Here is a 27,433-nt window from a genome sequence, read left to right on the forward strand (position 1 = left end):
CTCTTCCCTCTTTCACTCTTCCCCTCTTTCCCTCTCCCCCTCTCCCCTCTTCCCTCTTCCCTCTTTCCCTCTTTCCCTCTTCCCTCTTCCCTCTTTCCCTCTCCCCCTCTCCCCCTCGTTCCCTCTTCCCTCTTCCCCTCTTCCCTCTTCCCTCTCCTCTTCCCTCTTCCCCTCTTCCCCTCTTTCCCTCTTCCCCTCTTTCCCTCTTCCCCTCTTTCCCTCTTCCCCTCTTTCCCTCTTCCCTCTTTCCCTCTTCCCTCTTTCCCTCTTTCCCTCTTCCCTCTTCCCTCTTCCCCTCTTCCCTCTTTCCCTCTTTCCCTCTTCCCCTCTTCCCTCTTTCCTCTTCCCTCTTCCCTCTCCCCTCTTTCCCTCTTCCCTCTTTCCTCTTCGCTCTCCCCTCTTTCCCTCTTCGCCTCTTCCCTCTTCCTCTTTCCTCTTTCCCTCTTCCCCTCTCCCCCCCCTTCCCCTTCCCCTCTTCCCTCTTTCCCTCTCCCCCTCGTTCCCTCTTCCTCTCTTCCCTCTTTCCCTCTCCCCCTCTTTCTCTCTTTCCCTCTTTCCCTCTTTCCCTCTCCCCCTCTTTCCCTCTCCCCCTCTTCCCTCTTCCCCTCTTCCCTCTTCCCCTCTTTCTCTCTCACTCGTTCTCCAGCCTCCCGTCTGCTGCAGGCGTTGTGCTCGCCGCTCTGGCCGCCTCCCCGTTTTGCTGCCTCTGGAGACACCGACTCCCTCTGTGGCGCCACGGATCCTCTCGTCTGACACAGGAGCCCCTCTGGCACATTTATCTTCCCATTTCTTCCTCTTTTTTCCAGTCTGAGTTCATCAATCCAACCTGAACTCCTGTGCGTTGCCTCATGAAACAATCTGATGCCTCTTATCCGGAGGGTCTCAAGTCATGCTCAATGTTGAGCTTTTGTTTTGGCCTCCTTTCCTTGGCTCCTTCCTTTCCTCTCCCCTCACAGACAGCAGGGTGTGATGCTATCCGGGAACAGGGCAGCGCTAATTCACCACCAAAAGGACTGAAGGTGAATAATGAGGTCATTACTGGGCTGTCATTTCATTTAAAATTAGAAGAGACAAATGTTATTTAATCTAACTACACGCCACGTGGGACCTTTTCTAATCCTGCAGTTTACCGTTAGCGTCACATCGGGGTCCCGTTATTCTGTTCTTGTGGCTGTATAAGCATTGTTATGTCCTCGACATCCATTGATTTAGTCTGAATAAGCATTGTTATGGCTTATGTTGTGGCTGTATAAGCATTGTTATGTCCTCGACATCCATTTATTTAGTCTGAAACGCAGGCTAGCTAACGTGACGCCGCCGGCTGCACAGTTGGTGACAAATCCAAGAAAATGTCCTTATGACCCCAAAACTCTCCATCCTTCAAGACGCTGCCCGCCAGAGCAGCTAGAGGAGCGACTTCGCCTCCGCCCGAGGCCGCTGTGTCCTCAGTGGCTCAAAGAGTTGAACATTGACAGATGGAGTCACCAAATACTGTTTTCTAGCTGCTCATGACTAACGTTGGGGACCGAAAACCGTTGCTAATATCAGATTAGGACCCTGACGTTGACTGCTAGTCTTGCATTCATAAAAGTAGGCCAACAAATAATAAATTAGCCATTATAACCATGTTTATAACAGCTTCTTCAGTCAGGCCATCAGGCTGCTGAACAAGGACTGAGACCCTCATTAACACTACACACCAGAACATATTCTGTGAATATCTATGGCCATGGTGTATATTTTATTACATTGTTTATAGATATATATATTGTATATATATACTGTATATATATACATATATATATATATATATTGTCTCAAAAAAGTGTATATTTTATTACATTGTTTTATATATATATATTGTCATGATGTATATTCTATTACATTGTTTTATATATATATATTGTTAATACTTTCTTCTTCTTTTTTTTGTGTGGATATTGTATAGTTTATTCTCATTCTTATTCTTTTTTAGTCTGCTACTGCTGTCGGGTGTTTTGCACATAAGAATTTCACAAACCGATTATACTTGTATAAAAGGGGATGTGACAATAAAAACTTGAAACTTGAAACTTAGCTCTGCTTATGCTAGCTAGCTCGTAGCTCGCGCAAGACTTTTCCTTTTTTTTAAAGTCTCTCATTTCAAACCACAATTGACTTGAAGGCGCACTCAGCAAATCTCTATTTGACCTTTTTACTGTGGATAGGAAAAAGCCAGCGGCGCTGTGGATGACGGGGGATGGTATGGCTGAGCCTCGTCCTGAGGAACATAGACGTGAAACAACGCAGACGCTGCAGACCATTTATTTCCCCTCCATCTCAATTCCAGAAATTTTGTGAATGGAAGATGTCGGAGGATAAAGTTTCCAGAGCCTCTCATGAGCTCACCGGGCCGCGTGCAGACGTCCGCTGCCGCCGCCGACCCGAGGCCGGCCGCAACGACAACACCGTGTCGGCTGATGGATCTTCAGACTAATGACTCGAAGGTCTGGAAAGTCTACGAGCGAAGAACCAGTTTGATGAACGCGGCCGAAGAGTCTCAGCAAGCCTTTAAACATCTGCTGGCTCTCGTGTTGAAGCTCACTGCTTTTTTCTTTTATTCGTTGAGAATATGATTTGCATAATTGAGCTTTTCAGAAAAAAAGGCATATGGCCTGTTGTCATGACAACACGCCGGTTCCTCACTACCGTGTCGTTATTAAACGGACATTTCTTCTCTTGTATTCTGGCGACATTAAGATGGACGTTCATGAAATATTTTTCAAACTCTTTCCCGTCTATCTCTGGCACTCTTCAACAGGACACTTTGCGGTCAGAACATCGAAGTGTTCACCCCAACATCTCCTTTTATACTCCATGTGGAGCTTTCTCATCATCTTGATTGATTCCAATAACCAAACTGAGCTGTTGTTTTGGTTTGAAATGCATAGTTCATGCTAGGTTCCCGCCTGAGGCCTCGATCACACCAGACGCGCCTCTCAACAACGCGTCGCTAGCAAAACCAGCGATTCCAGACGCCTTTTTCGAGCGTTGTTTAGGCACGCTGAAAATATTCAAAACTTTAAGCACGAGGCGCGGAGGAGCACCACCCATCAACGTCACCGTCAGCCGAGGCAGCCAATAGGATGAAGCAGGAGGCCCAAGGCAGCCAATAGGATCAAGCAGGAGGCCCAAGGCAGCCAATAGGATCAAGCAGGAGGCCCAAGGCAGCCAATAGGATCAAGCAGGAGGCCCAAGGCAGCCAATAGGATGAAGCAGGAGGCCCAAGGCAGCCAATAGGATCAAGCAGGAGGCCCAAGGCAGCCAATAGGATCAAGCAGGAGGCCCAAGGCAGCCAATAGGATGAAGCAGGAGGCCCAAGGCAGCCAATAGGATGAAGCAGGAGGCCCAAGGCAGCCAATCGGATCAAGCAGGAGGCGGGTTTTGTTACTTTACCACTTCCTTCCTGTTTTCGTGCGGTATTCGCCGTACTATTTCCTTCTTTTTTTATATCGTGAACTCAAAACCTACGCTTTTTGGGGGCTTTTCCATATGTTTTTGCTCCCAATAAGACGTTTTATGCCTGCAGATTATTTCTGTGCACATAATTCTTCTCCTCTCACTAAATAGAGGCAACATTCAGAGCCTTCGTCATGTCCAAAGACACGTCTCTGGTTCAACAGACGATTTACTGCTTCTATCCGGTGGATTATGAGGCCCCTAGGTTACATTTCCCATGGAGGTACAGTCACTGCATCACTGGAGCCATGAAGCCTCGACCGCCTCCGTGAGATGTGTGTGTGTGTGTGTGTGTGTGTGTGTGTGTGTGTTTGTGTCGATGAGCACGACACACACACAACCACCACGTCTGAAGAGCTGCAGGCAAGCCGGGGGATGAGAAGTCAGTTGGAAACGAGCCAGAGACGACGGAGGCAGAAAGTCAGCGGAAAAAAAGCCTAAAAAAGACGACGAAGAGGAGAGGGAGGACTGACGATGAAGATCGAGGAGCACCGATGAAGGCGAGGAGAGATCTCTCACAGCGACTGACTTCCACTCTGATGGTTCAGGGCAGTGGCGGTGCGTCAATAGAGGGCGCCAGGGCCGCCCCTCTTAACATTTTGAGATGAAAAAATATATATAATATATACTGTCAAAAACTACCAAATAATTTTAATAAGAAATATACCGTGTTGACGCGCTAAATGTGTGGGAGACCGTCAGCTTGTCAACAACCACTTAAGTTAAATGTGACCAAATATAATATATCGCCATTCATCATCACTGAGAGAAGCCCCGCCCCCTTTACGGGCGCCGGCCGAATGTGAGTCTATGGCAGCGAGCAAACGTTTCACGGTCGTTGCGGCAAGGACGGCTTCTCATTGGCGGATGAAACTTGAATCTTCGGGCGCCCTGGCCAATGACATCGTTTCTTACTTCGACGTGATTGGACTATTCGTCGAATCAGAGACCGTTATCGTTCCCTCAGCCCAGAGAGCTCCCACCGTGGGAACCTCTTTATCTGTAAACCTCTGAAACCCAACCCGATGTTCCTGAAAGCTGCTCTGAACCTCATGCCCAACGTTATAGTTTGTTCAGTTGTTATTGGACAGTGTTGAGCACGGTGGGTTCTTGAAATAAAGCTTTGTTAATTACAATATTCTACTTAAAACCTCTTTTGTTGTCATTGTGGAGTGATATTTAAACCGCGCCGCCACTGGTTCAGAGGGTTCCCCGCCTCGTCGTCATTGTTGGCTTCAGGTCCGTTTTAATGTCTCGTGTTGCGTGTCCACTGGGAGACGTTCAGCTGCTCGTGTTCCTGACCATAGAGTTCATGGGATTGCGTAACAGAGTGGTTTCCACACTAATGCAGTTCTAAACATATCATCAAATCAACTTGTTTTCTGAAGCGTTCCTCTTCATGCCGCTGGTTGGACGGTCTGCGTTAGCGAGTGGATCCATTTCAGTGAGTTTGTTGGAGGTTCATTTAGTTTCCTACAAAGTAGTCGACGGACGTCGTTTATTCCCGAAGCATCGTCTTCCCGCCACTTTGCTCCAGAGGGAAACAATCTGTAGAATTACTAGAAGACGTTGTGGTCCCGTGACACGTGACTTCAGTAATGTCCTGACTTTTCCATTTTCATGCTTCAGCTTGAAATGTCAATGGCTCTGTTGGGAGAATGAAATGTGGGACGGACGTCCATGTTTACCCTAGAGCAGGGGTGCTCACACTTTTTCAGCACGCGAGCTACTTATAAAATGACCAGGTCAAAATGATCTACCTACGGGGGGGGGGTGCAAGTGACTTTGTTTTGCTCCGTCCCGATGCGAGCACTCTGCGGTGCGCGAGACGGAGAGCCGAGAAGTGTTAACGCGACACGTAGAGACATAAATGACATGCTGCTGGTTAGAGACGATCAACAACCGACGTTTAGTTTAATAAAAGAACAAAGACGTGCTATAGAGAAAATTACAGGGGGGCGGTCCAATTTTTTTTAATGTCATGCGATCTACCAATACTACGCCGCGATTGACTGGCAGGTCGCCGATCGCGATCGACGTATTGAGCACCCCTGCTCGAGAGGTTGCTGATCCTCTGATCCTAATGACCTGAGTGGAGATGTAGAGCTGGACATCATCGGCGTAGCAGTGGAACAGGAGACCATGTTGACGTATGATATGACTAAGAGAGAGCAGGTAGAGGGAGAACAGAAGAGGACCCAGCACCGAGCCCTGGGGGACGCCTCAGGACTTTAGCAGAACTCTCATAAAAAAGCACTTCCAGGATGATTATATGTTTGGGATGAGGCAGTTGAAAGGTTTCAAACTCTCACAAATATTATAAAAATATGTTAACATTCTCCCTGCGAAGTTTGACTTTGAAAAAAGTGAAGCAGAACAAAGTTAGAGAGGTTTTAAAACAGAGAATTCCAAAACGGCCATTTTGGCAAATTTTTTATTTTAATTTTCTCCTGTAACAAACCATATATTTTACTTATGTTACTCATGATGTTCAATATATCCAAATAGAGCATTTTGCAACTTTTGAAGAAAAATAAATAAATAATAATAATTGTAACTCAACTCAGAAGGGAATGGGTCGATTTCAGAAAACAACACCTTTTTGAAAACGTCAGAGCCAGTAGAATTGAGGTCTACCAACCAAGACTTGATTGACAACACTGCGAGCCAATTGAATCCTGAAAGGTGTCAAAAGCACACGACGGCAGGTATTTCTTTGGCGTCGCTTTAGCATTCAGGGAGCAGGTGGAGACGTGTCGGTCGTATCCACCGTCTGCGCTCTGGTGCAGCTGGCGACGTCTCTCTCTGCAGCCTTGAGTTTGTCTTCAGGTAATTTGATGATGAGATTGTGAAGGCAACGGCTTCCAGATGTAAACTCTGCTGCACTTGTACATCGAGGAGACACCTGTGGGATCCAGGTGCTGTTGTCCAAGGTCCATGAAGAGAACATGGCTATAACAATACTCAAACAGCTGAACTAAAAAGTGATTTATAACATGACGCAAGAGAGAATAAAGTCAAACTCGAGGATAAATGGATTCTATTGTAGAGACGAGGATATTTAAAAGACTCTCCATGCTGTTTATGTTGGGAACATCTGTGTGGAGTGGTTCCATAAAGTAGAGCTTGGCATGTGAAGCGGCATAATGTTTGCACCCACACACATACACACAGACATATGGGCCTGGACAGCAGCCAATCGGTGGGAGTCGTTGAACATCTTAAACGTCTTCAGACGAATCCAAATCGTTGCTGCTGTAAACATCCGAGTTCAAATGAAAAGCAGAGAAGTAAGAAAGCAGAGTTAGTGCTCTGAACATGTGAGTAATGGATGCTTGAGGTGTCTCTTCCAGCAGGACACCCTCACATGAGTCCAAGCCTCTTTATTAGTATCATCATCGCTCTGTTGGCTCAAAGCAATCGTTGCTAATTGTTTTATTCACAAACAGATTTATTATTTCATCACTGATTCCTGTACAAGAGAGATTGAAGACGAGACATTTGTCTGGATCTTTTGTGCTCGTTGCATTACTGGCCATCTACGCGAGGGATAAAACATCCGTATTGTTCTTCTGCAAATATGTATATTAGTGGACATTGTTGTCCAATGCTTGGACACTGAGAGACCGGCTGAGTGGACGTCTGATTCTTGATTTGAGGCCAACGATGCAGGAGAAGTCTTTGTCACGAGACAAAGGCCTGTGGCCCTTTCTGTACGGCTGAATGCCGTTTATATGAATATCGTATGAAGCACTGCGATGAGCAGCCTGGGCCGTTGCACTATTGTTGTTTTACCGCCTTTGTTGATTTCCTTTCTGTCGCAGCTCAACTTGTCTCTCTGCCGGGCTCTAAGTACAGCCTGGAATACATTCATCTAGACGTTTTACCTTCTTTAATTGTTGTTTATTTGTGTTTAATAAAACTGAGGACATTTTACTTCTATGGCACATTGTTCAGCTCCAAAATAACAAGAGAACAATTTAACCAGACTGAGCTAAACCGACTCTGAGGTTGAAAAAGCCTCAACAATATATATATATTTATTTATTTATTTAAATATATATATTTATATATTTATATTTATATATGCATTTATGTCTATATATTTATATATTTATATGTATATATATATATTTATATTTTAATATATATTTATACATATGTGTGTATATATATATATATTTATATATATTTATATTTACATATATATATATATATGTATTTATTTATTCATATATTTATATATATATATTTATTTTTATATATATTAGAAAATCGCAAACTTATTAGTGCGGCACGATTATAAAAGAATTAATTGCGATCTGGATTTTGAGTTGTAGGAGAAGACGAATGTACTGAATGGATCATGGGCGCGAAACTAAAATACAATTGAATGTCGGTAAATTCTGGTATTTTAAGTCTTATTTTAAAGAATGTCGCACAACACGACAGAGAAAAGCTTTGTTTCGAATATATTTCTGGAATGTAGCAAATGTGAAAATGCAATGGAAATATGTTGTCCCTCAAATCAATGAATGGATGGAGTGATGAAGTGATGATCATTGCCTGATTATTGATTATTGATCACAATCGGACAGAAACGAGCAAAATAAATGAATGAATCAAAGCTTTGTCGGCTTTGATCATTCATATCATTTCAGAAGATTCCCTGTGTGTGTGTGTGTGTGCGTGTGTGTGTGTGTGCGTGTGTGTGTGTGTGTGTGTGTGTGTGTGTGGGTTCGATTACCTCTCCCTGACGTGAACCATCCAGCCCGAGTCTCTCAATTACGACGCGATTACTTAATTGGGTGGAGACGTGGAAAGTGAGTCGTGTGTGTATCTCGTGCTCTGCCACTAATGGATGGAAAATACCCCCCCCCACACACACACACACACACACACACACACAGACACACACACACACACACACACACACACACACACACACACACACACACACACACACACACACACACACACACTGCAACCAGGAAACCTCTCAACATTTCCACCCTCTCCAGTGACGAGCTTCATCGTCTCAGATTGATATCGTCTTTCCATCTGACGGAGCGCTTGTTGTCGTTACTGTAACACCAACAGCTCCGGTGTTCATGTGTTTCATCGTCCTGTGGAACAACAACAACAACAACAACAGCACAAGAAGTCGTTCCCGTCCCTCTGAAATACTGAAATCACTTCTCACCTGCTTCTTGATTCCTTTTTTGGATTTCTTCATTTCTTCTTCATTTCTTTTTCATTTCGTCTCCATTTCTTCTTCATTTCTTTTTCATTTCTTCTTCATTTCTTCTTCATTTCATTTTCATTTCTTCTTCATTACGTCTTCATTTCCTTTTCATTTCTTCTTCATTTCTTCTTCATTTCTTCTTCATTTCTTCTTAATTTCTTTTTCATTTCTTCTCCATTTCTTCTTCATTTCTTTTTCATTTCTTCTTCATTTCTTCTTCATTTCTTTTTCATTTCTTCTTCATTACGTCTTCATTTCTTTTTCATTTCTTCTTCATTTCTTCTTCATTTCTTCTTCATTTCTTTTTCGTTTCTTCTTAATTTCTTTTTCATTCTTCTTCATTTCTTCTTCATTTCTTCTTCATTTCCTCTTCATTTCTTCTTCATTTCCTCTTCATTTCCTCGGCTCATCAGTGAACCGACAGTTTCCTCTGGAAGCGTTGCGATGATTCGGAGCCTCGGTTTGTGTTCCCCTCCCCCACTCCGTCGGTCTGAAGGCGCCGGTGTCCCGGATCCTTTCACCAGAGACGCCGGCGCTCGCCAGAGAATGAGCCGCTGGACAGGAAGTGGAGCGCTCACCTTTCCACAGGGCGCCACACGAAATGACTTCCCCATGAGCGCCGGACCTCAGGGTCGTGTTGAGGCTCTGCTCCGGGGGGGGGGGGGGGGGTCATGATCACAGTATCTCTGCGTCATGTGACCTCTGGGCAGTAGCGTGATTACAATGGACCCACATGCGTGATGCGGTACGGATACACACGTCAGCGCGAGGCCTCTGCAGGTGGAGGTGAGCGGAGCGTGTTGTAGCTAACGGAGGATCCTGAGCGTGTTGTAGCTAACGGACTGAGCATGTTGTAGCTAACGGAGGATCCTGAGCGTGTTGTAGCTAACGGACTGAGCGTGTTGTAGCTAACGGAGGATCCTGAGCTTGTTGTAGCTAACGGAGGATCCTGAGCGTGTTGTAGCTAACGGAGGATCCTGAGCATGTTGTAGCTAACGGAGGATCCTGAGCGTGTTGTAGCTAACGGACTGAGCGTGTTATAGCTAACGGAAGATCCTGAGCGTGTTGTAGCTAACGGACTGAGCGTGTTATAGCTAACGGAAGATCCTGAGCGTGTTGTAGCTAACGGAGGATCCTGAGCATGTTGTAGCTAACGGACTGAGTGTGTTGTAGCTAACGGAAGATCCTGAGCGTGTTGTAGCTAACGGACTGAGTGTGTTGTAGCTAACGGAAGATCCTGAGCGTGTTGGAGCTAACGGAGGATCCTGAGCATGTTGTAGCTAACGGAGGATCCTGAGCATGTTGTAGCTAACGGACTGAGTGTGTTGTAGCTAACGGAAGATCCTGAGCGTGTTGTAGCTAACGGAAGATCCTGAGCGTGTTGTAGCTAACGGAGGATCCTGAGCATGTTGTAGCTAACGGAGGATCCTGAGCGTGTTGTAGCTAACGGACTGAGCGTGTTGTAGCTAACGGAAGATCTTGAGCGTGTTGTAGCTAACGGAAGATCCTGAGCGTGTTGTAGCTAACGGAGGATCCTGAGCGTGTTGTAGCTAACGGAGGATCCTGAGCGTGTTGTAGCTAACGGAGGATCCTGAGCATGTTGTAGCTAACGGAGGATCCTGAGCGTGTTGTAGCTAACGGACTGAGCGTGTTATAGCTAACGGAAGATCCTGAGCGTGTTGTAGCTAACGGACTGAGCGTGTTATAGCTAACGGAAGATCCTGAGCGTGTTGTAGCTAACGGAGGATCCTGAGCATGTTGTAGCTAACGGACTGAGTGTGTTGTAGCTAACGGAAGATCCTGAGCGTGTTGTAGCTAACGGACTGAGTGTGTTGTAGCTAACGGAAGATCCTGAGCGTGTTGGAGCTAACGGAGGATCCTGAGCATGTTGTAGCTAACGGAGGATCCTGAGCATGTTGTAGCTAACGGACTGAGTGTGTTGTAGCTAACGGAAGATCCTGAGCGTGTTGTAGCTAACGGAAGATCCTGAGCGTGTTGTAGCTAACGGAGGACCCTGAGCATGTTGTAGCTAACGGAGGATCCTGAGCGTGTTGTAGCTAACGGACTGAGCGTGTTGTAGCTAACGGAAGATCTTGAGCGTGTTGTAGCTAACGGAAGATCCTGAGCGTGTTGTAGCTCACGGACTGAGTGTGTTGTAGCTAACGGAAGATCCTGAGCGTGTTGTAGCTAACGGAGGATCCTGAGCATGTTGTAGCTAACGGAGGATCCTGAGCGTGTTGTAGCTAACGGAGGATCCTGAGCGTGTTGTAGCTAACGGACTGAGTGTGTTGTAGCTAACGGACTGAGCGTGTTGTAGCTAACGGACTGAGCGTGTTGTAGCTAACGGACTGACCGTGTTGTAGCTAACGGACTGAGCGTGTTCCCCGGAGAGGCTTCTAGAGGTAAGGGATGGAGGGAGGAGACTTCCTGTCTTCACCTCCCTGCTGCTCACTCCTCTTTGTTTTGTCTATTCTTCTTTTACCCGCATGTTGTTTGTTGTCGTCGTTCTTTCATCCTCACGAACCACGAGCAGAGGGGGCGGAGTCTCGTTTTGCGGCATCATGCTGTAGAACCTGCTGTTGCAGCTGAAAGCGCTCCAGAGGTTCTTTGTGTGGAAGTCTTTCTCCTGAAGCTCCGCCCCCTCGGACCACAATGCACCAGCAGAGAGCAGCTGTGTTCTGGCCTCCATCAGGAGGACCTGACCCGGGCGCACCTGCAGCAACACGTGTCTGGAGGACTTGTTGTTGTTGTTGTTATTATTGTTGTTTTTGTTGTTGTTTGTGGGAATGATCTTTAGATTTGTTTATGTTGAAGTGAAACAGCCTCAAGATGTTCTACAGGAGTTTATTAATGAGTAGCCAGAACGTCAGAGATGGGTTCAGTTCTTCTCCTCCTCCTTCTTCTTCTCCTTCATCTTCTTCTTTATCACGACTTGACGGGGCGCCACGGAACGTAGGACTCAATTGCGGAAATGAGGAAGTCAGAATTCAGGAAAAAGTTACATCTTTTACTGGCAACATTTAGAGACGAACCGACACAGACAAGAGGTCGACACAGACTAAATACACAGGGGAATGAGGCACAGGTGGAAACAATGAGGGCGGGGTCTGCAATCACAGGAGGGCGGCACACAAGGGGGAGGAGTCTGAAACCAGAGACAAGGCGAGTGACAGACAACACAACAGAAACAGACAGTGAACACAGAACTACCCAGAGGGTCTGGGTGTAACATTCTTCTCCTTCATCTTCTTCTTCTTCTCCTTCATCTTCTTAATTTTCTTCTTCTTCTTCTTCTCTTGCTGCAGGTCTTCTGCTCCTCTTTTTCCTCCTCCTCCTTCTTCTTCTTCTTCTTCTTCTTCTTCTTCTTCTTCTTCTTCTTCTTCTTCTCTTGCTGCAGGTCTTCTGCTCCTCTTTTTCCTCCTCCTCCTTCTTCTTCTCTTGCTGCAGGTCTTCTGCTCCTCTTTTTCCTCCTCATCCTCCTTCTTCTTCTTCATCTTCTTCATCTTCTTCTCCTTCTTCTTCTTCTTCTTCTTCTTCTCCTTCTTCTTCTTCTCCTTCTTCTTCTTCTCTTGCTGCAGGTCTTCTGCTCCTCTTTTTACTCCTCCTCCTTCTTCTTCTTCTTCTTCTTCTCTTGCTGCAGGTCTTCTGCTCCTCTTTTTCCTCCTCCTCCTTCTTCTTCTTCTTCTTCTTCTTCTTCTTCTTCTTCTTCTTCTTCTTCTTCTTCTCATTCTCTTGCTGCAGGTCTTCTGCTCCTTCTCCTCCTCTGGGAGACTCTGGTGTGTTTGGCCTTGTGGTTGAATCTTTAACGTTCCCCTCCAGCTGTGTCCGTCCTCCTGACGTGTTAATGCTCCCCAGCTACCACCGTGCTGCGTCTGGATGATGAGACATTCATCACCGTGGAGACTTCTTCCTGCAGAGAACCCACATCATATGTCTTAGGGGCAGTTTGACCTTTGCCCTGATGTGTGTTCCTGACGCTGGATGGATGGATGATGGCCGAAGAGCAACACCTCCTCTCTAAAATGTGAAGGATTTTCATTATTCCCATAACATGATGCAAAACATAAAGGTTTTGCATTCTGGCCATCAATATACATATATATTTATATATGGAGAGATGTGTGTGTATGTATATATATATATATGTATATATATATATACTTTTTAAAAATTTGTAAATATTGACAGGCACATAATAAACATGCACTTCATCTCCATTGTTTTCCATCAATTGATTATATTTTAAAGAAAATCTGCAAATCAGAGGAGCTGAAGATTATATCTATATCTATATCTATATATAGATATAGATATAGATATCTATATATAGAGAGAGATATATAAGCCTAAATAAGTATATTTATTAGCCTAAATAAGTATCTTACAAAAACTCTATAAATATCATTTTTAATTATGAAAAAATAAATAAAATTATAATTGTTAACAGTACAATAAATAACCACAAAGAAATAAGAATACAATTAAATATGATTGTCTGATTTATGTTTTCTGATTATTTTTTGTTTAGTCCTATTAATGCCGAATAGTCTTATTATTGTACTTTTTTGACAATTGCTCATATACTGTAGCCTAAATAAGTATATTTATTATTTTCTATATATATATTTATTTATATATATATAGATATATATATCTGTATATATATCTGTATTAATAATGCAGCTCTGGAGCAGCAGCTCAGTTTATTTTAATGTTCCCGGCCGTCATCCGTCCTCATCACCTCCTTGGTCTCCATGGAGATGGATGCTGCCCGTCAGCCCATCAGCCCCCCTGAGTAATGGGGTCCTTCCTCTTTAGAGGCCCGGGGCTCTGCCTGAGCGGGGTCCTCAGTAATCTGGTTTCAAGGCGTGAGGCGTGGAGCTCGGGGTCCATGAGTCTTCATGTGGAAGTTAAGCTGCTGACGTGACCTCTGCTGACCTCTGGGATGCTGAAGGAACTGAAGCCTCTAACTGAGTTAGTTTCTGTCATTTGATGATTCATCTTCACACGTGACACGAGGACGCTGACACCACCGGGCCAAAGCTCTAGATCTCCTCCATTTATCCAGTTTTTTATTGAAATATACAAAGTAAAATTTCTCAATGTGCTCTGAAATTAAAGAGAGACGAAATAAATAAATCATGGAATGGTTTTGTTTCACAAAATGTCATCTGAATGTTTGGCACCTTTAGCAGAAATAACTTTATAAAGATATATTGTTCTTTATCCAATGTAGATCAGATATAGTTCCTAAAGTTCTTCCAGCTGCACGCTGGGAACCACCACTGGTTCCCTGAAAACTCTGAATTGTATGTTATTTTCACTTTTTGGTAGCCGAACCCTTTGTGTTTGACCTCTGTCAGTTTGCCGCTGACCTTTGGCCTTTTTCATGTTATTCACTTGAACTGCTTACATGTCAATAACATCTGGAAACATGGGGAAGAGTTCTAAAACACGGTCGTGAACGTGTCTCTGACTTTGACCTTCGACCTCACCACAGGGAGTCTGGGTGTGGTGCCTTCAGGGTCTGCTGAGTGCTCTCTGGGCAGGTGCTGCCTTTATGTCTCTGCATAGATTCCGTATAAACGACCTTTATGTGCTGCATAAAGGCTTCAGCTCGGCCCTCGGCCCCCGGCTCTGACGGTGTCACAATGAGAGGCGAGTGACGCCACGCCCCGACCTCGCCGGGCGCCATCCATACCGCTTTGCCCAGAGCTGGACGGGGAGGCCCGAGGCCCAGGTATTGACCCAATGGACTCTTTCCTTCCATGTTGATGGATGGAGAGCGTCTCAGGAAGTGGAGCGGCACCAGAAAGTCACCGCGACACTTTGGACTGAGGAAAGAGATCAATGAGCTCTCAGAGGACGCGATCAATACCTGAGAATGATCGCTTTGGATAATATCCTCTCCCGTAACGAGGGTCATAGGAGCGCCGTGTGTGTGAGTGTGAGAGCGTGTGAGTGTGTGTGTGTGTGTGTGTGAGTGTGTGTGTGTGTGAGTGTGAGTGAGTGAGTGTGTGTGTGTGTGTGTGAGTGTGTGAGTGTGAGTGTGAGTGTGTGTGTGTGTGTGTGTGTGAGTGTGTGAGTGTGTGTGTGTGTGAGTGAGTGTGAGTGAGTGTGTGTGTGAGTGTGTGTGAGTGTGTGTGTGAGTGTGTGTGTGTGTGTGTGTGTGAGTGTGTGAGTGTGTGTGTGAGTGTGTGTGTGTGTGTGTGTGTGTGTGAGTGTGTGAGTGTGTGAGTGTGTGTGTGTGTGTGTGTGAGTGTGTGAGTGTGTGTGTGTGAGTGTGAGTGTGTGTGTGTGTGTGAGAGTGAGTGAGTGTGTGTGAGTGTGTGTGTGTGTGTGAGTGTGAGTGTGAGTGTGTGTGTGAGTGTGTGGTGTGTGTGAGTGTGAGTGTGTGAGTGTGTGGTGTGTCTGAGTGTGTGTGTGTGTGTGAGTGTGTGTGTGTGAGTGTGTGTGAGTGTGTGTGTGAGTGTGGTGTGAGTGTGAGTGTGTGAGTGTGAGTGAGTGTGTGTGTGTGAGTGTGTGTGTGAGTGTGTGTGAGTGAGTGTGTGTGTGAGTGTGAGTGAGTGTGTGAGTGGAGTGAGTGTGTGTGTGAGTGTGTGTGTGTGAGTGTGTGTGTGTGTGTGTGTGTGTGTGTGTGTGTGTGTGTGTGAGTGTGTGTATGAGTGTGTGTCTCACATCAGTCTTCATGTGCTTCAGGGTGTCTTGATCCTCGTCCCGTTGCAGATGGCTAATAGAATAACTAAACCATGATTCATAAGCGTGGATTGACGACGGTGAGAGAGAGAGATTTCCCAGGGTTGTTGTCTGTTGCTCGTCGTATTGAAGAGGTGTTATTCCTCTAAACATCGCGCACAGCCGACACAAACAAACAAACAAACACACAAACAAACAAACAGGACTCTTCACCTCACTGCATCAAAGGAAGAACAGCTTTGAGACTCTAATCTCCTCAAACACGTCCTGCTCCCTCCTCAACGCCTCCTGCAGCCTCACAGGCATAACACACACACACACACACACAGACACACACACACCACCCACACCACACACACACACACACACCTTTACATATTCTACTGTGAGTCCCCCATACGTTACATGAATGGCCTTGATTGAAATGTCACTTCGCCCTCAGAGCACTCGCCATGTTTCAGAGCGTGGAGGAGGTAATTAGATGAGTAGGTGTGTGTGTGTGGGGGGGGGGGGGGGGGTGGAAGGTTAAGAGAGAGACCCTCCAGATTAAGAGCTCAGCGATGATGACACACGACTGAAATTGTCGAGAGCTTTATAATGCTTGATAATGTTTCATAATGCTTCATAATGCATGATAATGTTTCATAATGTTTCATAATGCTTCACTATAATGCATCATAATGCTTCATAATGTTTCATAATGCTTCGTAATGCTTCGTAATGCTTCGTAATGCTTCATAATGCTTCACAATGTTTCATAATGAATTATAAAGTTTCATGATGCTTCATAATGCATTATAATGTTTTATGATGCTTCATAATGCATTATAATGTTTCACGATGCTTCATAATGCATTATAGTGTTTTATGATGCTTCATAATGCTTCACGATGCTTCATAATGCATTATAATGTTTCACAATGCTTCATAATGCATTATAATGTTGCATAGTGCTTCATAATGCTTCAAAATGCTTGTCAATGCTTCATGATCAGCTCGCTGATCACATGACTCACAGCGCTCGTTGTCACTGGACGTGTTCCTTCAACAACAAAAATCACATTATTCAAATGTTCAATGTCAACAGAGCAAAACATCGAGCTTCAGACGCTCAGATGATGACATCACCGCCCCCATGAGGACAGATGATGACATCACCGTCCACATGAGGAGAGATGATGACATCACCGCTCACATGAGGACAGATGATGACATCACCGCTCACATGAGGACAGATGATGACATCACCGCCCCCATGAGGACAGATGATGACATCACCGTCCACATGAGGAGAGATGATGACATCACCGCTCACATGAGGACAGATGATGACATCACCGCTCACATGAGGACAGATGATGACATCACCGCCCCCATGAGGACAGATGATGACATCACCGTCCACATGAGGAGAGATGATTACATCACCGTCCACATGAGGAGAGATGATGACATCACCGTCCACATGAGGACAGATGATGACATCACCTCCCACATGAGGACAGATGATGACATCACCGTCCACATGAGGACAGATGATGACATCACCGCCCACATGAGGACAGATGATGACATCACCGCCCCCATGAGGACAGATGATGACATCACCGCCCCCATGAGGACAGATGATGACATCACCATCCACATGAGGACAGATGATGACATCACCGCCCACATGAGGACAGATGATGACATCACCGCCCCCATGAGGACAGATGATGACATCACCGTCCACATGAGGAGAGATGATGACATCACCGCCCACATGAGGACAGATGATGACATCACCGTCCACACGAGGACAGATGATGACATCACCGTCCACACGAGGACAGATGATGACATCACCGTCCACACGAGGACAGATGATGACATCACCGTCCACAAGAGGACAGATGATGACATCACCGTCCACATGAGGAGAGATGATGACATCACCACCCACATGAGGACAGATGATGACATCACCGCCCACATGAGGACAGATGATGACATCACCGCCCCCATGAGGACAGATGATGACATCACCGTCCACATGAGGACAGATGATGACATCACCGCCCACATGAGGACAGATGATGACATCACCGCCCCCATGAGGACAGATGATGACATCACCGTCCACATGAGGACAGATGATGACATCACCGCCCACATGAGGACAGATGATGACATCACCGCCCCCATGAGGACAGATGATGACATCACCGTCCACATGAGGACAGATGATGACATCACCGTCCACACGAGGACAGATGATGACATCACCGTCCACACGAGGACAGATGATGACATCACCGTCCACAAGAGGACAGATGATGACATCACCGTCCACACGAGGACAGATGATTCAAGATTCAAGATGTTTTATTTGTCACATACACACACAGGGTGTGCAGTGAAATGAAAGTGGCAATGCTCAGCAGGAATGTGCAAGGGCAACAAGTACACACTATTTACAATAAAAAACAACACAATATTTACAGTAAGTGTGTGTGTGTGTGTGTGTGTGTGTGTGTGTGTGTGTGTGTGTGTGCCTAAGAGGGGCAGTTGTGTGGGTCTATGTGGGGGTCCTGGTGAGGTCGGAGTTCACAGTCCTGATGGCCTGAGGAAAGAAACTCCGTCTCAGTCTCTCTGTTCTTGCAGCGTGACTACGGGCGCCTGCCTGACCGCAGCAGCTGAAACAGTCTGTTGTTGGGGTGGTGAGGATCCTTCATGATCCTGCGGCTCTGGTTCTGCACCTCCTGGTGTACAAGTCCTGCAGGGTGGGAGTGTAGTTCAATAGTGCGTTCAGCCGAGCACTACTCTCTGAAACCTTCCTGTCCTGAGCGGAGCAGTTGCCAAACCAGGCTGTGATGCTTCCTGTCAGGACGCTCTCTACAGCTCCAGAGTAGAAGGACTGAAGGATCCTCTGGGAAACTTTAAATTTCCTCAGCTGCCTGAGGTGGTAGAGGCGCTGCCTTGCCTTTCTCACCAGAGTGTCTGTGTTCGTTGACCATGTCAGATCCTCGGTGATGTGGACTCCCAGGTATTTATACCGCTCACCCTCTCCACAGTAGTCCCGTTAATCCCCAGTGGTGAGTACGTCCTCTGTTGTTGTACCCTCCTAAAGTCCACAATCAGCTCCTTAGTTTTGGTGACATTCATGATGAGGCTGTTGTCCTGGCACCAGAGTGACAGATCAGCAACTTCCTCCAGGTAGGCCTTCTCGTCGTTGTCGGAGATCAGGCCCACCACCACTGTGTCATCCGCAAACTTGATGATGGTGTTGGAGCTGAACCTGGCCACACAGTCATGTGTGTACAGGGAGTACAGTAGGAGGCTGAGGACGCAACCCTGGGGATCCTGTGTTCAGGGTGAGGGATTTGGAGGTGTGTCTGCCCACCCTGACCACCTGTGGCCTGGCGGTCAGGAAGTCCAGGATCCAAGCACACAGGGGTGTTCAGTCCCAGCTCAATCAGCTTGCCGGCCAGTCTGGAGGGACTATGGTGTTGAAAGCTGAACTATAATCAATGAACAGCAGTCTCACATAGCCCCCCTCTGGCTGTCCAGATGAGAGAGTGTGGTGTGCAGTACCTGGGAGACAGCATCATCTGTGGATCTGTTTGGGCGATAAGCAAACTGCAGCGGGTCCATGGAGGAAGGAGGAAGGCGCAGATGTAGTCCTTTATCAGCCTCTCAAAGCATTTCATGACCACCGAGGTGAGGGCCACGGTCGGTAGTCATTCATACATGCTGGAGAAGCATTCTTGGGCACAGGGACAATAGTGGATCTCTTGAAGCAGGCGGGGACCACGGACTCAGCCAGGAGAGGTTGAATATTGTGGTGAACACTGGAGCTAGCTGGTTAGCACAGGTCTTCAGTACTCGCCCAGATATGCCATCTGGACCTGCAGCTTTCCTGGTGTTCACCTCAACAGAGCCCTCCTCACACTGTGCTCGGTCACAGAGTGTGTGTTCATCCCCAGCGGTAGAACCCACCTCGGCCACGCTTAACGGTGTTGTTGTTAGCCGGCGAGCTAGCGCTGTTGTTGCTAGCCTCAAACCGTGCATAAAATGAGTTCAGGTCGTCCGCTAGGGATGCGTCGGCACTCACCATAGCGGGGTCTGCTCTGGTAGTCTGTGATAGTCCGTAGCCCCTGCCATAGGCGCCTGGTGTCGCGCTGCTCCATCTGTGATTCCACTCTGTCTCGGTACCTCCTCTTGGCTTCCTTCACCGCCCTCCTCAGTCCATAGACCGCTGCCTTGTACTCGTCCATGTTGCGGATACAAGACCGGAGTTATAGGCAGCAATGCAGGCGTTCACAGCTTCACGGATGGATCTATCAACCCACGGCTTTTGGTTAGGAAAGACCCTAACTTTTACCGTGGGGCGATGGTGTCCGCTAGCATTGCTATGAGGCTCATTGCTACTTCCAAACTCGCTGGCGTCACTGGAACTGGATTGGATCATGTCCCAGTCGACGACACGCAGAGCGTCCTGTAGCTCAGCCTCTGATTGGTCAGACCACCGCTACGTTCCTCGTCACTACCGCTTCCGCGATCTTTTCCGGTACTCCGGAAGCAGAAAAATGGCGGCATGGTCCGATTTGCGAGCGGAGGAGAGAGACAGCCTTGTAGCCTCTCTTGAATGGCGTATAGCAGTGGTCCAACGTTCTTTCCCTCTGGTAGCACACGTAATGTGCTGGTGAAAGTTCGGCATTACTTTTTAGGTTCGCCTATTAAAGTCCCCAGCCACCACCACAGCCGCGTCGGGATACTTGTTCTGATGCCGACATAACACATCATGTAGGTCCGATAGTGCTACGTCGGTGTCCGCTTGTGGTGGTATGTGAGCGGCTGTGGTGATGACCGAGCTGAACTCCCGGGGAAGGTAGAATGGACGGCATGAGATCGTCAGATGTTCCAGGTTCGGCGAGCAGGAACGAGAAAGAGTCTTAATGTCCTTGGGGTCGCACCACTTGTTGTTAGTCAGTAAGCAAACCCCTCCACCCTTAGATATACCAGACTCTTCCGTTCTGTCTGCACGGAAAACAGAGAAGGACTCGGTTGGGCATATGACTCGATCCGGCACCAGCGGGGTCAGCCATGTTTCCGTCAGACAAAAGATGTTACAGTCCCTCATGTCCCGTTGGAATCTGATCCTTGCCCTAACATCATCCATCTTATTTTCCAGAGACTGGACGTTAGCAAGAAGGATGCTGGGCAGAGGTGGACGGTGGGCTTGAACTCTCAGTCTGTTCCGAATTCCGCTCCGTTTCCCTCGATGTTTCGTCGTCTTCCCGTAGTAGCGGCTCCACTGTTGTTGATGTGGTTCGCTCGTACGATCTCTGCCGGCCACGCTGGATCGATGGAAAAAGTGGACAAAAACCCTTGTTTTGCGCAAAAGTTTATGTCCAAAAGTGTGCTGTGGTCGTATGCTGTTAGTGCCGATGTGTTTGTGGCAAAGAAAACATTAAAAATAAACACAAAAACTAAAAGAGCGCACAATCTCCGCGGAGCTACCTCGACGGCGTCTGGACACAGCCGCGCCATCTAAAGGTGGGCGATACCGGCATCTCCTCCAAGGCCATGGGCATCATGAACTGCTTCGTGAACGACATCTTTGAGCGCATCGCCTGTGAGGCCGCTCGTCTGGCTCACTACAACAAGCGCTCCACCATCACTTCCAGGGAGATCCAGACCGCTGTCCGCCTGCTGCTGCCCGGCGAGCTGGCGAAGCACGCGGTGTCTGAGGGAACCAAGGCCGTGACCAAGTACACCAGCTCCAAGTAAACCTGCTGGAGACCACCACCTGTCCACAAGAGGACAGATGATGACATCACCGTCCACACGAGGACAGATGATGACATCACCGTCCACAAGAGGACAGATGATGACATCACCGTCCACACGAGGACAGATGATGACATCACCGTCCCCATGAGGACAGATGATGACATCACCGCCCCCGATGAGGACAGATGATGACATCACCGTCCACATGAGGACAGATGATGACATCACCGTCCACAAGAGGACATATGATGACATCACCGCCCCCATGAGGACAGATGATGACATCACCGCCCCCATGAGGACAGATGATGACATCACCGTCCACACGAGGACAGATGATGACATCACCGTCCACAAGAGGACAGATGATGACATCACCGTCCACACGAGGACAGATGATGACATCACCATCCACAAGAGGACAGATGATGACATCACCGTCCACACGAGGACAGATGATGACATCACCGTCCACACGAGGACAGATGATGACATCACCGCCCAAGAGGACAGATGATGACACATCCACAAGAGGACAGATGATGACATCACCGTCCACACGAGGACAGATGATGACATCACCGTCCACAAGAGGACAGATGATGACATCACCGTCCACACGAGGACAGATGATGACATCACCGTCCACAAGAGGACAGATGATGACATCACCGTCCACACGAGGACAGATGATGACATCACCGTCCACGTCATGGTTTCCCGACACTCTGGTGTATTCACGGTTCTTCTCCTCGCCTCCAGGTTCGTGCTGGTCTTCAGCTGCCTGGTCCTCTCGGTGTTCTCCACCATCCCCGTTCACCAGGACTTCTCCTCCTACTGCCTCCTCATCCTGGTGAGGAACATGTAACCGCCTCCTCCTGAACGGAGAGGTCTTCACTGCACAGGAGCTCAGCATGTCACTCGCTATCAGACATGGTGTCTATACAGACATTGCATTCATGATATTTGATGCTGTATTTGAACGTGTCACCTCCATCGACTCCCCTGTCTCCCCGTGTCGTGCCTCAGGAGTTCGTGATGATCGTGGTGTTCGGGCTGGAGTACATCGTGCGCGTCTGGTCGTCCGGATGCTGCTGTCGCTACAGAGGATGGCCGGGACGCCTCCGCTTCGCCCGCAAGCCGTTCTGCGTCGTAGGCGAGTTTTCATCATCTCGTAATCTTTAGCTTCCGGTCGCCTCCTGCTCGCCTCCATCGCCCCTCCGCTCTCTGACGTGACGGAGCGTGTTCGCACGCCCTCCTGCTCGCCTCACATTTCCAGTGGTGGTCGGAGCTCATAGGAGCAGAGAGCTTTTACATGACGAGGACTTTTATTCTTTCCACTGTGAATTTTTTGTTTTTTAATTATTATTATTATTTGTTATATATATATAGTTATATACAAATATATATATAAAAATAAATACTTTTTTACAATATTTATATATATATATATATATATATATATATATATATTATATATAAAAAATCTATATATTAAAAAATCTAGATTCTTTTATAATATATATATATATATATATATATATTATAAATAAAAAGATATAAAAATAGCTATATTTTTTATATATATATATATTATATATAAATATCATTTTTTATATTTATTTATATTTATATATATCTTTTAAAAATTATATAACAGAACATTAAAGGAAGCCACGATCTAGAATGTGATTTATGAGTTAAACGTGCTATGACATATATTGTTCCATCTCCGATCATGATGCCTTCAGGGTCGAGTCATGATGAGTTCTACTTGTGTCTTCATGGGTTCTTCTTGTGTCTTCATGAGTTCTTCTTGTGTCTTCATGGGTTCTTCTTGTGTCTTCTTGTCTTCATGGTTCTTCTTCACGGTTTCTTGTGTCTTCATGTTCTTCTTGTGTCTTCATGTGTCTTCTTGTGTCTTCTTGTGTCTTCTTCTTCTTGTGTCTTCATGGGTTCTTCTTGTGTCTTCATGGGTTCTTCTTGTGTCTTCACGGGTTCTTCTTGTGTCTTCATGGGTTCTTCTTGTGTCTTCATGAGTTCTTCTTGTGTGTCTCATGGGTTCTTCTTGTGTCTTCACAGGTTCTTCTTGTGTGTCATGGTTCTTCTTGTGTCTTCATAGGTTCTTCTTGTGTCTTCTCTTCGGGTTCTTCTTGTGTCTTCAGTTCTTCTTGTCTTCATGAGTTCTTCTTGTGTCTTCATGAGTTCTTCTTGTGTCTTCATGGGTTCTTCTTGTGTCTTCACGGGTTCTTCTTGTGTCTTCACGGGTTCTTCTTGTGTCTTCATGAGTTCTTCTTGTGTCTTCATGAGTTCTTCTTGTGTCTTCACGAGTTCTTCTTGTGTCTTCACGGGTTCTTCTTGTGTCTTCACGGGTTCTTCTTGTGTCTTCACGGGTTCTTCTTGTGTCTTCATGGGTTCTTCTTGTGTCTTCACGGGTTCTTCTTGTGTCTTCATGAGTTCTTCTTGTGTCTTCATGAGTTCTTCTTGTGTCTTCACAGGTTCTTCTTGTGTCTTCATGGGTTCTTCTTGTGTCTTCATGGTTCTTCTTGTGTCTTCACGGGTTCTTCTTGTGTCTTCATGAGTTCTTCTTGTGTCTTCATGGGTTCTTCTTGTGTCTTCACATGAGTTCTTCTTGTGTCTTCACAGGTTCTTCATGTGTCTTCATGTGTTCTTCTTGTGTCTTCATGAGTTCTTCTTGTGTCTTCATGAGTTCTTCTTGTGTCTTCATGGGTTCTTCTTGTGTCTTCATGAGTTCTTCTAGTGTCTTCACGGTTCTTCTTGTGTCTTCATGGGTTCTTCTTGTGTCTTCATGAGTTCTTCTTGTGTCTTCATGAGTTCTTCTTGTGTCTTCATGAGTTCTTCTTGTGTCTTCACGGGTTCTTCTTGTGTCTTCACGGGTTCTTCTTGTGTCTTCACGGGTTCTTCTTGTGTCTTCATGAGTTCTTCTTGTGTCTTCATGGGTTCTTCTTGTGTCTTCATGAGTTCTTCTTGTGTCTTCATGGGTTCTTCTTGTGTCTTCATGGGTTCTTCTTGTGTCTTCATGAGTTCTTCTTGTGTCTTCATGGGTTCTTCTTGTGTCTTCATGAGTTCTTCTTGTGTCTTCATGGGTTCTTCTTGTCTTCATGAGTTCTTCTTGTGTCTTCACGGTTCTTCTTGTGTCTTCATGGGTTCTTCTTGTGTCTTCTTCACAGTTCTTCTTGTCTTCATGGGTTCTTCTTGTGTCTTCATGAGTTCTTCTTGTGTCTTCATGGTTCTTCTTGTGTCTTCATGAGTTCTTCTTGTGTCTTCACAGAGTTCTTCTTGTGTCTTCAGGTTCTTCTTGTGTCTTCATGGGTTCTTCTTGTGTCTTCATGGGTTCTTCTTGTGTCTTCATGGGTTCTTCTTGTGTCTTCATGAGTTCTTCTTGTGTCTTCATGAGTTCTTCTTGTCTTCAGGTTCTTCTTGTGTCTTCTTGTGTCTTCACGGGTTCTTCTTGTGTCTTCATGAGTTCTTCTTGTGTCTTCACGGTTCTTCTTGTGTCTTCTTGAGTTCTTCACGGGTTCTTCTTGTGTCTTCATGGGTTCTTCTTGTGTCTTCATGAGTTCTTCTTGTGTCTTCATGGGTTCTTCTTGTGTCTTCATGAGTTCTCCTTGTGTCTTCATGGGTTCTCCTTGTGTCTTCATGGGTTCTTCTTGTGTCTTCATGAGTTCTTCTTGTGTCTTCACGGGTTCTTCTTGTGTCTTCATGGGTTCTTCTTGTGTCTTCATTAGTTCTTCTTGTGTCTTCACGGGTTCTTCTTGTGTCTTCATGAGTTCTTCATGAGTTCTTCATGAGTTCTAAGATGGCTGGCTGTGTCAGTCCAGATAACTCCATGAGATTGTGCGCTCTTTAGTTTTTGTGTTTATTTTTAATGTTTTCTTTGCCACAAACACATCGGCACTAACAGCATACGAACACTTTTGGACATAAACTTTTTCAAAACAAGGGTTTTGTCCACTTTTTCCATCGATCCAGCGTGGCGGCAGAGATTGGTGCGAGAACCACAACAACAACAACAGTGGAGCCGCTACTACGGGGGACACGAAACGCAGCGGAATTCGGAACAGACTGAGAGTTCAAGCCCACCCACCTCTGCCCAGCATCCTTCTTGCTAACGTCCAGTCTCTGGAAAATAAGATGGATGATGTTAGGGCAGGATCAGATTCCAACGGGACATGAGGACTGTAACATCTTTTGTCTGGAAACATGGCTGACCCGCTGGTGCGGATCGAGTCATATGCCCAACCGAGTCCTTCTCTGTTTTCCGTGCAGACAGACGGAAGAGTCTGGTAAATTTAAGGGTGGAGGTTTGCTTCATGACTAACAACAAATGGTGCGACCCCAAGGACATTAAGACTCTTTCGTTCCTGCTCGCGAACCTGGAACATCTGACGATCTCATGCCGTCCATTCTACCTTCCCGGGAGTTCAGCTCGGTCATCACCACAGCCGTCTACATACCACCACAAGTGGACACCGGCGTAGCACTATCGGACCTACATGATGTGTTATGTCGGCATCAGTACAAGTCTCCCGGCGGCTGTGGTGGTGGCTGGGGACTTTAATAGTGCGAACCTAAAAAAAGTAATGCCGAACTTTCACCAGCACAGTACGTGGGCTACCAGAGGAAAGAACGTTGGACCACTGCTATACGCCATTCAAGAGAGGCTACAAGGCTGTCTCTCTCCCTCCGTTCGGCAAATCGGACCATGCCGCCATTTTTCTGCTTCCGAGTACCGGAAAAGATCGCATGGAAGCGGTAGTGACGAGGCGTAACGCGGTGGTCTGACCAATCAGAGGCTGAGCTACAGGGCGCTCTGCGTGTCGCCGACTGGGACATGATCCAATCCAGTTCCAGTGACGTCAGCGATTTGGCGAAGTAGCAATGAGCCTCATAGCAACGCTTAGCGGACACCATCGTCCCCACGGTAAAGTTAGGGTCTTTCCTAACCAAAAGCCGTGGGTTGATAGATCCATCCGTGAAGCTGTGAGCGCCCGTGCTGCCTATAACTCCGGTCTTGTATCCGGCAACATGGGCAGTACAAGGCAGCGGTCTATGGACTGAGGAGGCGGTGAAGGAAGCCAAGAGGAGGTACCGAGACAGAGTGGAATCACAGATGGAGCAGCGCGACACCAGGCGCCTATGGCAGGGGCTACGGACTATCACAGACTACCAGAGCAGACCCGCGCAATGGTGAGTGCCGACGCATCCCTAGCGGACGACCTGAACTCATTTTATGCACGGTTTGAGGCTAGCAACAACAGCGCTAGCTCGCCGGCTAACAACAACACCGTTAGCGAGCCGAGGTGAGTTCTACCGCTGGGGATGAACACACTCTCTGTGACCGAGCACAGTGTGAGGAGGGCTCTGTTGAGGTGAACACCAGGAAAGCTGCAGGTCCAGATGGCATATCTGGGCGGTACTGAAGACCTGTGCTAACCAGCTAGCTCCAGTGTTCACCACAATATTCAACCTCTCCTGGCTGAGTCCGTGGTCCCGCCTGCTTCAAGAGATCCACTATTGTCCCTGTGCCCAAGAATGCTTCTCCAGCATGTATGAATGACTACCGACCGTGGCCCTCACCTCGGTGGTCATGAAATGCCTTGAGAGGCTGATAAAGGACTACATCTGCGCCTTCCTCCTTCCTCCATGGACCCGCTGCAGTTTGCTTATCGCCCAAACAGATCCACGGATGATGCTGTCTCCCAGGTACTGCACACCACACTCTCTCATCTGGACAGCCAGAGGGGGCTATGTGAGACTGCTGTTCATTGATTATAGTTCAGCTTTCAACACCATAGTCCCCTCCAGACTGGCGGCAAGCTGATTGAGCTGGGACTGAACACCCCCTGTGTGCTTGGATCCTGGACTTCCTGACCGCCAGGCCACAGGTGGTCAGGGTGGGCAGACACCTCCAAATCCTCACCCTGAACACAGGATCCCCAGGGTTGCGTCCTCAGCCCCTACTGTACTCCTGTACACACATGACTGTGTGGCCAGGTTCAGCTCCAACACCATCATCAAGTTTGCGGATGACACAGTGGTGGTGGGCCTGATCTCCGACAACGAGAAGGCCTACCTGGAGGAAGTTGCTGATCTGTCACTCTGGTGCCAGGACAACAGCCTCATCATGAATGTCACCAAAACTAAGGAGCTGATTGTGGACTTTAACAGGTACAACAACAGAGGACGTACTCA

The 27,433-nt window shown here is 46.9% G+C and overlaps 2 protein-coding genes across 7 annotated transcripts in view; both read left to right on the forward strand.

Moving 5' to 3' along the window:
• Nucleotides 1-27,433, forward strand: part of LOC130189999 (potassium voltage-gated channel subfamily KQT member 5-like) — a 72,518-nt gene that overhangs the window by 21,479 nt on the left and 23,606 nt on the right. For all 6 annotated transcript variants that reach the window (XM_056409087.1, XM_056409090.1, XM_056409088.1 and 3 more), the window contains exons 2-3: nucleotides 21,980-22,070; nucleotides 22,247-22,373. In XM_056409087.1, the coding sequence (XP_056265062.1) occupies nucleotides 21,980-22,070; nucleotides 22,247-22,373 (218 nt within the window). The remainder of the gene's footprint in view (nucleotides 1-21,979; nucleotides 22,071-22,246; nucleotides 22,374-27,433) is intronic.
• On the forward strand, nucleotides 20,967-21,227 carry LOC130190000 (histone H2B type 1-L). The gene has a single exon (XM_056409093.1). It carries the CDS (start codon nucleotides 21,011-21,013, stop codon nucleotides 21,212-21,214), a length of 204 nt encoding a protein of 67 aa, XP_056265068.1. The 5' UTR covers nucleotides 20,967-21,010; the 3' UTR covers nucleotides 21,215-21,227.

Source organism: Pseudoliparis swirei, chromosome 24 (genome assembly GCF_029220125.1).
Source record: "Pseudoliparis swirei isolate HS2019 ecotype Mariana Trench chromosome 24, NWPU_hadal_v1, whole genome shotgun sequence".
Taxonomy (NCBI): domain Eukaryota; kingdom Metazoa; phylum Chordata; class Actinopteri; order Perciformes; family Liparidae; genus Pseudoliparis; species Pseudoliparis swirei.